This window comes from Mastigoproctus giganteus, chromosome 4 (genome assembly GCF_048544385.1).
Source record: "Mastigoproctus giganteus isolate SK-2022 chromosome 4, ASM4854438v1, whole genome shotgun sequence".
Taxonomy (NCBI): Eukaryota; Metazoa; Arthropoda; class Arachnida; order Uropygi; family Thelyphonidae; genus Mastigoproctus; species Mastigoproctus giganteus.
Window position 1 is genome coordinate 21,994,417 of NC_143578.1, and position 13,642 is coordinate 22,008,058.

Below are 13,642 nucleotides of genomic sequence, written 5' to 3' on the forward strand. Positions count from 1 at the left end.
CCTTTAATAATTTATTTAAATTATCATTCCAAATATAATCAATTAAATCAGTTACATTGTTAACTTCGAAACTAGACCCAAAATGAGGTTATCGGACTGTTCTTTCATAAAAGGAAACAAAAATTAGTCGTGAGGACCCAGATCTGGAACGAGGTGAGTGACTTCAATCTCAGAATGCTTTTTGTTGTCTTTTATGTAGAGTAAAGTGATTGCACATAATTAATATCAAAAACACAGCAAATTAATAAAAACAGTGAAATTTTAATTCCAAAAACAACAAATATTTGCCACAACCAGAAATATTATTAAAAAACAGATTTCGTGTTGTGCGGAGAATTCAAAAGGCGGTTTTAATAAGAGGGCGTAAAATAGATTGAAATTTACCCTGTATTGTCAACAGACAGCAGTAATTGTATGACGTCACAGGTCCCTTTCAGCAATTCTCAATGAGCGGTAATTATTAATAGGTGAATTGGATGAAAGGGCGCTTCAACATGTAAATTAAGTAAATTTATGTCCAAATATCTCTTTATACCAAATTGTGCGGTTATTTCCGGTTAAATTTCCGGTCATGCGCAAACGTGTCCATTTCACTTCTCTCGAGATTGAGAGCGAGATGTGATCTCTCGTGCCACGAGCAAGGATGCCTGTTTCACTCGAAATTGAGAGCGAGACGTGGTCTCTCGTGCCACGAGCAAGGATGTCCATTTCACTCGGAGAGATATATTGTTGCGATATAATGACGCAACAATGGAACCTAAATAGTCAATTTCAGTACCTCTCGATGTCGTCTGCTACTATGGATTTGTTTTCGGATACTGTATAAGGACTCGGTGGTTTTTCAGAATTCGGAGTGGAGGCTGTGGAGAAGTCTGCAGTCCTGGTGGTTGCTGAATGTACAAGAAGGGTAGTGAACTCACTGGTGTCGATAGCGGGCACTGCAGTTGTCGTAGAGGCTGAAGTACCGTTGGTGGTGATACTTTCAGTCTGAGTTTTGGTATCGCCTTCTACAGGAGGGGGTTTGTTCATAAAACTCGTAATTTGTGGACTGAAGACATTAAGAAGGATCATAAACGATCCTATTCCTAAGAATCCAAATCCTACTGGCTGAATGGGACTCACGTTGATTCCAAAACCAATCGATACCAGAACGATACCGGTAATGATCAAAGCCACACCCACATAACATTTTGGACTTTGCAGTTTGCACACTTCCAACATCTTATCCTTAACCACGTTCGGTTTCTTGGCTTTGGTTGCAGGTCCAGTCGCTGGTGGAGGTTGCGTGGTCGCCACTTTCTTACGGGCAAACGCCCGACCCCGAGCTAACGACGTTATATTGTTACTACGTCCCCCAACGCTTCTGAAGTTCTTGTTAGGCTTTCGACGACCTTGTCGTACAGCAAAGGCGGCGAGTGCCATGATTGGTGGTCAACTAGACAAGAAAAAAATAAAATAAAATAAATAAACATTAATTTCACATTTTAAAATTAGAATTAAAACGGCTATTCATTGTAATAATAAATGTTCTATTAGAAGCAGATGATTATATTTGGGACAATTTTGGGATGAAAATCGAATTGATACTCATAGGAATCTCTTAAAGGTTTCAATTAGCCAGTCTCAGGTATAAGGGTACCCCTATAAAGTAATTTCAGGTTTTTCATCCCGCAAAACGTATAGCCAACCCCATAGAGCAATGTTTTTGTAAATGCTTCTTTAAAGGAATAGTTTATTAATCTCTTAACACTGTATGACTTATGCAGGGCAATGCAAATCTACCAGCAGTTTGATCTTTGTTTTATAACAACAGAAATCGTGTTGTGAGCTGGCGTATTGTCATATTGAAGAGTCATGTGAGTGAGGTCTTAGTTTCAACTTTAGCCATAATCACTGAGATCTATTCTATGAAAAACCGGGAATAATTCAGGGGAACTCTATTCTCTCTGCCTGAGATCAGCTAACTACACGCTCTATGGTAGAATACTTTAAAAATTCTTTCAGTGGTCGACAGGAATCGAACTGAGACTTCTCCAAAGGAGTTACAAGTAGCGAGACCCCACTGAGGACTGTTCAAAGAAACTCAAGCGGTTCTTGCATGAATATTATTGGCATGATGGAAAATAAACGACATGTCAGAACATGTTTCGATATATTTTACCATAAAATCAGCTTAGTTCATACTTCTAAAAGATAGCTATAATGGCGTACCAATTTTCTATTAGTTCCACTATCCCCAGGCGCAGCCAAAAAATGATACTACTGAAAAAAAAGGGCCCCTTGTGATTCGATACTCTTATAGAACCCTTTGAAGATGACGCGTATTCAATTACCCAATTTTGGATCACTGCCAGTTTCACGTAGCCAGTGAATTCTCTGCTTCCATGGTAACCACCCAACTGCCAATCAATAGCATGTGGTGGGGAGGGTGGAAGCAATCTATCTACCTAAATTCACTAGCTCTGACTGTCTTCCAACCATCAAGGACATTGTTAATCGCTCATCAACACCACAATTATATCCCTTAAAATTTCACCAACTTCTCAGTTTGTTTTGTTAAACTTCTCCATTAAAGTCTTTCTCTCGAAAGAAAATGTAAGAACGATAGAAGGTATAGTTATGAGGAAAAGCCACAATTACAGATAAGACCAATCCAAATTTTTTTTTTTGGCTTCCAAATTGTAGGCTAAGCCTCCAAGACCATCGAAAGACAAAATTGACTTAGATCTTCACGCTGCCTAGCAACCACGACAACAATACAACAGTAATGAAGAACCACACAATAGCGCCATCTACAATATTTTCACCAAGAAATATTCTTGGAAGTTTAATTATACCTTCAGGCATGGCAGAAAGCGAACGTTATGTAGTCTGGCTGGAACATGCGAAGAAGTTGAGCTACACGACACAGAAGTTAATTTACTTGCTAATGAATACCCAGGAACAAATTGTCTGTCCAATTATTAAACAGAAACTCTTCTAAATATAGCAAATAAAAGTCCTTGTTGTTTTTTTTTTATTTGTGCGATGGATTAAGGTGGACCTCAACTGTCTGATTCGCTTTGGCAGTCAACTCAGCGAACGTAAATAATAATCGTAAAAAATAGACAGTCCATTAAAATACAACGAATGTCCGTTGTCAAGGGAACGCTCATAAACAACACAATGGGTTCCTCAAACCGATTGGATCAGTTGTATTCACTGCGGGAGCCGTATGAGGTTCGTGCGTGTGTTATGTGAAGCTTGAAAAAGAGAAGAGAGGAAAAATCCTCGTCTAATTTGAACAATTAAATAGATAAAAGCTCATCGAATAACGTATAGAGAATTGTTGTTGGTGCTTGGACCCCTCTTTAAGGTCCATAACTAAAAGTCTTCAGCAAGCTTTTTAGGAACTCCATGAATCCAGACAATTCAATTATAGGCAGAAAAACCAGAGTGAAGCTCAGCTTCAGTTGGGGACTTCTGTTAGGCAGGTTCTAGAAGAAGCTACGCTTCAATTTTACTCAAACTCAGGTGAAGCTTAAGCTTGAGTTAGTAGAAACTGATGAAATTATCAAAAATCGTTTTCAAAATAATGTAAAATCCAGTTTACGGTCGAGGATTGTGTCCAGATCTTTGGGTTTCAACAGATATTGGTGTCTTGAGGAGCATGGATTGTATAGGAGTTGGATTCTTCTTCAGAGAGCACACATAAAGGCAGACTTTTTGAGAGTAGCTCAGAAGAGTAGCTCATTGAAATTGACATTACACAGAATAGTCTGATTTTATGAATCGTTGGTAATATAAGATAGTTTAGATGTTTTTGGAGAGATTCTTGTCGCATGAATCAACCTCTGACCGGGAGTAGTGAAGCAGGAAATTTATGTCCAAGCCCAGAATCACATTTTTTTTTGGCCTTTTAAAAGTCTTCTTCTGCAGGTTTTTTTTTTTTTTTTTTATAATGACTGAATTACTTTGTTAAACAAAGCCATGGCATGGTAGATTAGTAGTCCACCAATTCTGCCCGCGTACGTAGCACAGTTGGTATAATCACCTTCCTCTCCACACAGGGTGGAAGTGACCTGAGTTCGAAACCCATTAATGACGCTCGAGAGAAAATTTTATGGGTATTTTTTAAAATGTAGCTGAGTTAGTCGTTCTCAGAGATGGTTTTTGAGCATGATTTTTCTCACAGAAATTGAAGTTTTTCATCCAACAATCGTGCATCCACTTGACAAAATATAAACATGAACGGAAGATAATGGTTCGTTAAGGGATAATATTGACTGAGTAAAGATATTGCTTGAAAAGTTTCTACACTAGCATAGAAACAGTTATTCTCAGATATTCACCAAATTTTTCGATGTAAACTGTGCACTTTTTCCACGGATGATCGAGATCGTGAACAGAGTTATGTAGCCGCTTTTCTTGAACACCATGAGGAAAGCAGTATGGAGCCTCAGTCACATGTAAACTTCCACAACGACAGATGGAAGTTTGTTCAAGCAATGAACCACACGATGGCTAAAGGCAAAATTAAGCACATCTATTCTACAACTGTCTTTCCTCAATTTGAATTTATGTGAACTCAGACGATTAATCTGGGAAGGAGGAAAAATCCCATCAGCATTGGGCATGCTCAAACTATTCAAGGCCTTATATACCTCAATCAGATCACCTCGCAGGTGCCTAGACTCCATATACTGTAATTTGAAAAACTTAAGCCTTTTTATGTAAGAACAACTCTTTTTTCCACTAACCAATCTCGTTGCCCTTCTCTGTGCTCGTTCCAGGGACTCTACATCCTTCCTATAAAGAGGCTTCCAGACTTGTATACAGTACTCAAACTGTGGCCTGACCATTACCTTATACAAGGTGATAATCACCTCCTTATCCCTGCTAGCAAAATTCCTCTATATCATTGACAACACACCATGAGCTATTCTTGAAGACCGACTGCACTGCTCAGATAATTTCACATCTGCTTCCCAAAATACTCCCCGGTCCTTTTCATCCTACCCTGAGTGTAGTGCCACACAGTTTATATGTTATTCTGGGGTTATTGCTAGACATATGCAGTACTTTACATTTGTCAACGTTGAACTTCAGTTGCCACCTCTCAGCCCATCTGCTCAACTTTTCTAGATCCTGTTACAGTAGCGTACTGTCATTAATATCATTAACAACCTTCTTATCGTCTTAAAACTTAGACATTAAGCCTTAGACATTAATATCATTAATAAATACAGAAAACAAAAATGGACCCAACACAACCCTGAGACTCCTTCTCTAATCACATTAGTCCACGTAGAGCAGTATCCATTGATTACTACTCTCTGTTTCAGACTCAACCATCCTTTTATCCATTTTAGCTATTTGCCATTAATGCCACACTGCTCCAATTTGCACAGTAGTCTTCTATGTGCAACAGTATCAAAAGCTTTCCTAAGATCCAAGTATATGATATCAGAATTATTCTTTGCATCTAGTTCATTTGTGACTGCATCATAGTATCCAATCAAATTGGTCAGGCAAGACTTCGCCTTAAGAAATGCATCCTGTGTCTGAACAATAACTGCAATCTTGTCTAGATGATCCTGCATCACTTCTTTAACCAATGCCTCCATTAATTTCCCCGGAACAGAAGTTAAACTAACTGGTCTGTAATTACTCGCGTCACCCTTTGATCACACTTTCTGAATTGGGGATACATTTGCACACCTCCAGTCCGTGGGAACTGAGTCCAAGGAAACCCTTATAATTATAGCTAAAGGTTTGCTAACTTCTTTTGCTGCCCCCTTTAATATAACTGGATAGATTCCATCCACCCCGGCAGCCTTTTTTTATGTTTATCTTCAACAATTTCTTCTCCAATTTACTCTCAGTTATTACAAAATTATTGAGGTCACTGCCAGTGTTTTTTTTTTTTTATGAAACCCCAAACACGAGAGGTATTAGAACCTATAGTACTTAGTACCGTGCTTGGGTTGGAGGTTGAGAAGACGAAAGAAGATATTTGTTGACATTGGACTTGAACTTCTGTAGATTGTAATTTTCAGGGAATACGTATGAAGGAAGGTTGTTTCAGAAAACGGCAGTTGAATGAATAAACGAGGAAGATGAAAAGTTGGTTCTGTGAGTTTGAAGTTGGACAGTAAATGGATGTTGGCTGGTGGCGGCACGTGTTCGGACTGTTTTGAAAGAGAGACCGGGAATTATAGAAGCCAATTCAGAAGAACAGTGCCCATGGAAGTATCTGTAGAAGAGGCATGCAGGAGAAACAGTGCGTCTATGAGAAAGCGAGTGGAGAGACTCTGTTAGAGAAGAGTCATTAATTAATCTAAATGCCTTCTTCTGAATGGAATCAAGAAGCCTGAGAGAGGTTCTGGAGCATCGCCCCAAAATTTACGATTTGTACAGAGTGAACAGCCGTTTGGAAAAGTAACGGCGAAAGCGAAGGAGAAAACCAAGTTTTTTAGATGCAGAGGAAGCAATATTTGCAATGTGGCTGTGCCAAGAGAGATTAGAAGTCAGGGTAATCCCCAAAAGAGATATATCATTTTGTCTAGAAATCGGAGTGTCACTAAAGATAAGCGAAAGAGTAGAAGAATCCTTTTTGCGAGATATAAGACAAGACTGAGTTTTAGAAGGAATGAAATCGACTAAGTTGTCTTTGCCCCACTGGAGAATTACCTGGAGATCAACATTTAAGGAATTGGTAGCGAATATTCGAGAAGTTGATTTTGATTGAGCAGGGCATGGTTTCTCAAAATGGAAAGTTGAATGCAATGTGCTATCATCGGCAAAACTATGGATAGGATTTCCAGTCAATGGAAGAAGGTCATTAATATACAAGAGGAAAAGAGTGGGGGAAAGAACTGAACCTTGGGGGACACCAGCATTAGTGGAGAAGTTAAGGACAGAGAGCATCTGTCATCACCTTCAATGAGCGATCAGAGAGAAAACTGGATAACCAATTACAAAAATCAGTTGGCAAACCGTAAGATTGTTTAGAAAACCTTTATACCAAGCACGATCGGCCGACCGGGCTAGCCGAGTGGGTAAAGTACCTGCCCAGCAACCCAAAGGTCGCGGGTTCGATTCCCGCCTCGGGCTTGGATCAAAGTACTGCAAAAACCTTGGGAGGTGCAATATGGCCACAGAAGCCGATGCGCCAACAACTACCAAATCAAAAAAAAAAAAAAAAAAAAAAAAGCACGATCGAAAGCGTTTGAGATGTCAAGAGAAACTACTTGTGTTTTACCGAACTTTTCCATTGAATTTGTCCATAAATGGGTAACATAAGTCGGAATATCACCAGTGGATCGACACTGACAGAATCCATACTGGCAATCATTGATCAGATGGAAGGTTTCTAAGTAGCTTAAGAGTTGACGGTTAAATTATTTCTCCATTGCTTTAAAAAGAGTAGAAGTAATTGGATGGGAGGGATTGGTCGCCCTTTTTAGGAACTGGCTGGATGTGAGCAAATTTCTGAGCAGAAAGAAAAACACCTTTGTAATAAGAAAGTGAAAAAAGGCGACAAAGAACAGGAGTAAGTTCCGGAGCACAGGTTTTGAGAACATGTAGAGAAATACCATCAGGACCTGGAGCCTTCTTAGCATCAAGATTCTTCAAAATCTTTCTGACATCCTTTTGACTGATGACCACAGGCGGCATTGAATGCAATGTGTTTGGAATGGTGGGAGGTGTCTTAACGAGATCATTAATACATGAGTTAGAAGAAAAATGGGATGCTAACAGGTCAGCTTTATCCTTGGCTGAAGTGACAACAGAACCATCTGGTTTGGACAGAGGCGGGAGCAGAGATGGGCAAAAGTTGTGGCCACTAGCTTTGCCAAGAGACCAGAATGCTTGGCTACCATTAGGGCAAGAAGCAAGTTTTCTACTCTTAGCCTGTTTAAATTCTAGTTTGGACTGATTAATAACTGCTTCACAATTGTTGCGAGCTTTGGTGTAGGCAGAAAATGAAATTGAAGAATTAGAAATAAGCCAATTACGATGTGCAACGTTCTTCTCTTGAATAACCTTAGCACATTTATTCGAAAACCAGGGTTTAGATAAGGGACGAGATTCTAAAGTGGAGTGTGGTATAAAGGATTCTATTTCTGCAAGAATAATTTCACAGACACAATCTGAGCAAACGTTGTCATAAGAAGTTTTGAAACAATAAACCGACCAAAGAAAAGAAGAAACGAAATCTCGTAGGTCATCCCATTTTGCATTCTTGTAATGCCAAACAACACGAGGTTGGGAATAGTCATAAGATAAAGGCTCCATTGGAGAAGAGACAATCACCAAGTTGTGATCTAAGGTGCCTAAAGGACCTCTCACTTTGACCGTGTACTTAGAAGGGTTGTTTGTGATTAAAAGATCAAGCGTGTTGTCTGGTTAGGATTGTCCGGTATTCTTTTAGGTAAATGAACAATCTGTGCTAGGTCATTAGTAATTGCAAAAGCCTCACCATCCCGACCAGCTGGGTTGGTGTGACTATACAATGGAAGCCAGCTGGAGTTGTGAACATTAAAATCACCAAGGAATATTACCTCTCTGTTAGGAAAGTTGGACTGGAGAAAGTCAAGTTGCAGAGAGAGGAGGTCAAAGAGTTCCAAGTGATTAGTGGAGTTGGGAGAACGGTAGAGACAACAGATGAATTTGACACAATGAGGTAGAGAGATTTTAAGCCAGAGAAGATCAAAAAGAGATTTCAAATTACCAAGTCTCTGACACGGAAAATCGGAACGGACATATGCACAAGTACCACCTTTGAGGCGAAAGGAATCATAAAGCGAATAATTTAGGCAACTGAGATGAGCAGTAGTTGAATCAACCGTTAACTGAGATTCTGTCAGAAAAAGTACATGAGGTTTGGCAGACTGCAAGTGGAAATGGACATTGTTGAGATTAGAATTGAGACCAAGAATATTTGTGAAATGAACTAGGAAGTGTTTGGGAGATTTAGATCTTTTCGCCGATAAGCTTACTAATACACCTCTGGCATTCCCCTCCATGAATAACTCCTCATGTGTAAATATAGATGCAAAAATACTCATTCAGTTTATTAGCTACCTGAGTCGGATAATCAACAGTTGAACCATCGATATCAAGTAAACCAATCTAATTCATCCACTTCCTTCTAGAGCTTACATAAGTAAAGTACTCTTTGCTGTTTCTTTGCATCCTTTAGAAAAAATTTCTTGCAATCTGCCTTTGCCTACCCAGACTCCTCTGTAACTTGGTTACAGATCAACTTGTATCTGCCATAGGCTTCTGTGTCACGTGTTAATTTGTATGTATCCCATTCATTTTTCTTCTCTGCCATATGCCTCATTAGTTCATCTGACATCCATTTTGGCCTAAACCTTGAACAATATTTCTTAGTTGGTATGTAAAGCCTAGTAGCTTCCAAGATAAGTTCTTTGAATGTTTCTCATTTTGAATTTGCTGTTGGTAACATCATCAGTTGGTCCCGCTGTATAGAATTTAAATACTGTCTCAGTCCATCGTAGTCGCCTTTACGAAAGCAATACCCCTTCCCTTTACCCCTAATGGTAGTTACCTCTTTGAGTAAATCCCACTTCAGCACACTGTGATCACTGCCACCTAGTGGTTCATTTATCTGCAGATTCTTAATGCATGAAGAATCACTGCTGATAATCAGATCAAGAGAATTACTCCCTCTAGTTGCCTCCCGAACATGTTGCTGTAGAAACAATCATCCAATAAATCTACAAAAGTCTTGCTAGTGTGTGAGTGACCAGCCCTCAAATTGCAGTCAATATCTGGGAAATTGAAATCCCCCATTATAAGACTCTCTGATTTACTGGCCCACTCTATTTCTCTGCCCAATTGCTCATTATATCTATCAGAGTCATTCGGCCTATAACACATACCTACTCTCATTTTTCCGTTCGCAGTGTTTAGTTCACACCAAACAGACTCAACATTGCATTGTCCACCTCCACCAACATCAATTGGATGCCCTTCCTTAGATTTTGTGTTTCTTAACTAACAGCATAACCCCTCGTCCCTTCCTGTTCTGTCTATCCTTCCTGTACACATTGTACTCCCCAAATTCCAATTCTGCATTCCTGATATCTGTGTGACACTACATCTCTGAAGTCCCAACAATATCTGTCTTTGATGCCTTGATGAGCACTTGAAATTCATCAAATTTATTAACTATACTCCTAGCATTGGCGTACACAAGTATACATGCATGGAAGAAGTAAATACATGGGCTGTGTTCTTCTAACACAGCCCATCTATTTACTTGTTCTATGATGACTCCCAGCAGCTCTTGAACTCACCAGCAACTCGCTCTCTAGGCTGCTGCTCGTTCCAATAGAAGCATGCAAGAATCATTTCTACCACTGCCTGCAGCTACTGTTAATCTCTTGGTCTGTGAATCGCCCAAAGCTAGCAGTTTTCTAACTCACCTAACACTGCCTCGAAAGCATCAGCAAATATTCTTACACCCTTTCTATATAAGTGCATCCCATCCCTGTATAAGTAGTCTGTCCTGTTAGCAAGCACAGACCACTCTGTGAAAACTTTGCTCCATGAGCCTTGCACAGTCTGTCCAGGGCCGAATTGATTGACAAGACTCCCATCATATACCGCCCCTCCTATCGTGTCTGGAGAGAATTGCAGATACTTGAAATTGAACCCTAACTCACGACTTTTCTTCAACATCGAACTGTACTTGTTGAGTAATTTCCCTGGTCTCCTACTCTTAATATCGTTAGTGCCGACGTGTACAACAATATTACCCTTTGTGCCCTTAAAAGATGATATCTGCTCTACAACGTCATGAACGTTTACCCCTGGCAGACATACCCTGGTCCTATTCCACCGTCCTTTTATCACAATATATTTCCAGTTTCCGTAACAATAGAGTCAACAAGAACAACTAGTTCCTTTGGGACCAGCTCATTCTGTCTTGGGGATTGCCACTGCGTTGCCTGAAGTTCAAATGCAAGCTTTGTCGTTGATGTGGGCAACTGAGAGCGTGATGAGCCCCTAAATTTAAATCATTCGAGGGCGTCTATCCTTTTCTTCAAGCTCTCATATAGGCCCACAACAAAAACGCTGAGTTGCCGCTTGATTTCCTCGCATTCCTTACACACAAAGACAATATCATGGGCCTTGGCAATATCATGTCCCTTTCCTGAGTTCCACAAACATCAAACAAGCAGTACACTTCAAAAGGCTGATCTGTGATTGAGATTTTTTACTTTTGAAAAGCAAAACACCAGTTATTAGTAAAAAATTCTGCTTTTTTGCATAACTCTCCCTTGTGAAAAAATTAAAAGTGGAAAGTGATTTTCAAAGATCCATAGTACTTTCGAAGTGCATCCATGGATAATTGCCTTCTACAGTGTCCTCTAAATAACTTTTGTCAGAATATTGACTTTGAAGAAACCTTCCGGACACTCCAATGACCATATAAAAACAAATTTTGTTGTTTTGTAAAATCAAGTGATAAAACTGGGTTTTTTTTAGGGCTTTTAGGAGCATTAGCGACTAAAGCCATAAACCAATCCATGTCTGTAAATTGTATGTCTTCTGAGGTCCCTTTTCTGTTTGCTGGAAGAAAAACCACAGTTTTCAGGAGCGAAAAACCATTTTTCACTTTGCCAAAAAGGCCCATAAAAATTCCTCACCTCATCGAAGGAAATCGATCAAAGTTCTTTCCATTCGGTGTGGGGAGGACGCCGATTTTACCAAATGTGCAATCAATGAGATCTACAATTGAAGGAACCTCTAGTTGGCAGTGATCACAGTGTACTGATGTGGGATTTACTTAAAGATGTAACTACCAAAGGGAACGGTTTTTGCTTCCGTAAAGGTGACTAAAGTGGTCACAGAGATTTTTCGAGTTCGATACAGTGGGACCAACTGATGATGTTACCAACAGCAAGTAATGAATGGAAAAATAAATAAAAACACTTGTAATGAAATTCTGCATTTGATATGAAGTTCTCATCAGTGAGAATGCTCTGGCAGTCCCTTTGGTACATGTGATCAAGGGATTGGCAGAGGTTCTCGTGGTGGAAAGTGCTTGCATTGGTGATTATCTATTAATGGAAACAATCCACGGTGCACAAGACTATCTTAAAATCAGGATTAGGATTTAAAACATTCTATTTTAGATTCAAATTAAGAAAGAGGATTTTGTACACTCACATACCAATCTGTTACACTTTTTTGCGCATCACATTAAAATGGCATTGGCTAATTGCATCTTTAAGGAGGATTTACTGCCAGCTTCAAAGATCCTCATCTTGGAGGATTTGTATCCTCGTCAAATGGCAAAATAAGATGGGACGCGTGGAGCGAGTTGGCATTCAAAGTTGATTACAAAACTGATTGAGGTAGGAGTACATTAAAAACGGATCGGGACTGAGATTAGTGCAATTGTGCAAGTTCCAGCCTGTTTGAAGTCTGGTGAGCATCTTAGGTGGCAATGGTTGTGCATACTTAAGTCGAGGTGCAAACAATACTTTGAACAGACTGCAGTCGGGCAAGCAAAAGGCGGTTTACCTTTTTGTTTGTAGAATGCGAAGCGGGGGGTTGTTCGATGGGACCTTAGCAACGCCACTTAGATCGGTGTAATACTGCCGAACTGTCGTCGATACGGATGGCACCTGGGAACGCCTTGTACTGCCCCGAATGTCCCGAGGGGCCCGCGAACTCTCCGGTCATCTCAGAATGGTTGTCGGCTACCCGGCGCACTGACTCCTGTTGAACCCCGTAACAGCGTCGCCGGGCGTAGAGAGAGAGGCAACATATTCGTCGGCTCGAGTTTCACTCGTCTTCTGCCGGGGGCCACCACAGTACCGGCTCGGAGTGTTGCCATTAGCAGTGACCTTGGCTTTCCGCGCTGAACCCCTCGCATACCCCCTTTTGTTGCCAAGCGCCGACACACTCGGTGACATCATACTCGCGAGTGACCAAGGCAACGCACACACACACACACACACACACACACACACACAAGCGTGTTTGTATGTGTACAGTCACGGAAGGGCACGCCCCTGCGAGAGGATCGAACAAATGAAGCGATGAATTCGGTGGCGGAGCATTGATCGGCGTAGCAGAAGTGTGAGTTTGGGTGCGCCCTCAATCGAAGGTTTCTGCTCTCACGCTCAGCTGACTCAAAGTACACTGGTGGTAAGAAATAGTTGAATGAATAAATGATCTTTGCTGATATTTATCTATAAAATGCATTATAATCTCATCGAGGATTTGAGCCACAGTTTAAGACATGCGAAAACAACAAAGTTTTCCTTCTGCTCTCTCTCTCTCTCTCACATTCTCTCTCTTTCTCCCTTCCTCTCTTTCTATCCCTCTTTCCTGTATTCTCTGTTCTTTCTCCCCCTTTTCTCTCTTTTCTCTTTGTTCTCTCTCTCACACATTCTCTTTCTCCCTTCCTCTTTATTCTATCCCTACTCCTATTTTCTCTCTTCTTTCTCCCTCTCTTCTCTCTTTTCACTTTGTTCTCTCTTTCACACATTCTCTCTCTCTCTCTCTCTCTGTTTCTCTCTCCCTTCCTCTCTTTCTATCTGTGCATCCCTCCTTCCCATTTTCTCTCTTCTCTATCCCTTTCTTCTCTTTTTTCTCTTTGTTCTTTCTCCCA

General features: G+C 40.4%; 1 protein-coding gene across 2 annotated transcripts; it reads right to left on the minus strand.

Moving 5' to 3' along the window:
- Window positions 1-353: 353 nt before the first annotated feature.
- Window positions 354-12,790, minus strand: LOC150086457 (uncharacterized). 2 transcript variants are annotated; one of them, XM_090371394.1, is made up of 2 exons: window positions 12,547-12,790; window positions 354-1,435 (listed from the first exon to the last, which is right to left on the minus strand). In XM_090371394.1, exon 2 carries the CDS (start codon window positions 1,420-1,422, stop codon window positions 772-774), a length of 651 nt encoding a protein of 216 aa, XP_090227520.1. In that variant the 5' UTR covers window positions 1,423-1,435; window positions 12,547-12,790; the 3' UTR covers window positions 354-771. The 2 variants fall into 2 exon arrangements, with proteins under 2 accessions (XP_090227520.1, XP_090227521.1); XM_090371395.1 differs by lacking the exon at window positions 12,547-12,790 and adding an exon at window positions 12,194-12,376.
- Window positions 12,791-13,642: the final 852 nt, after the last annotated feature.

What these genes read in the sequence shown, in the direction of transcription:
- LOC150086457 (XM_090371394.1), bottom strand. Translation starts at nt 1,422, where the DNA reads ATGGCACTCGCCGCCTTTGCTGTACGACAAGGTCGTCGAAAGCCTAAC.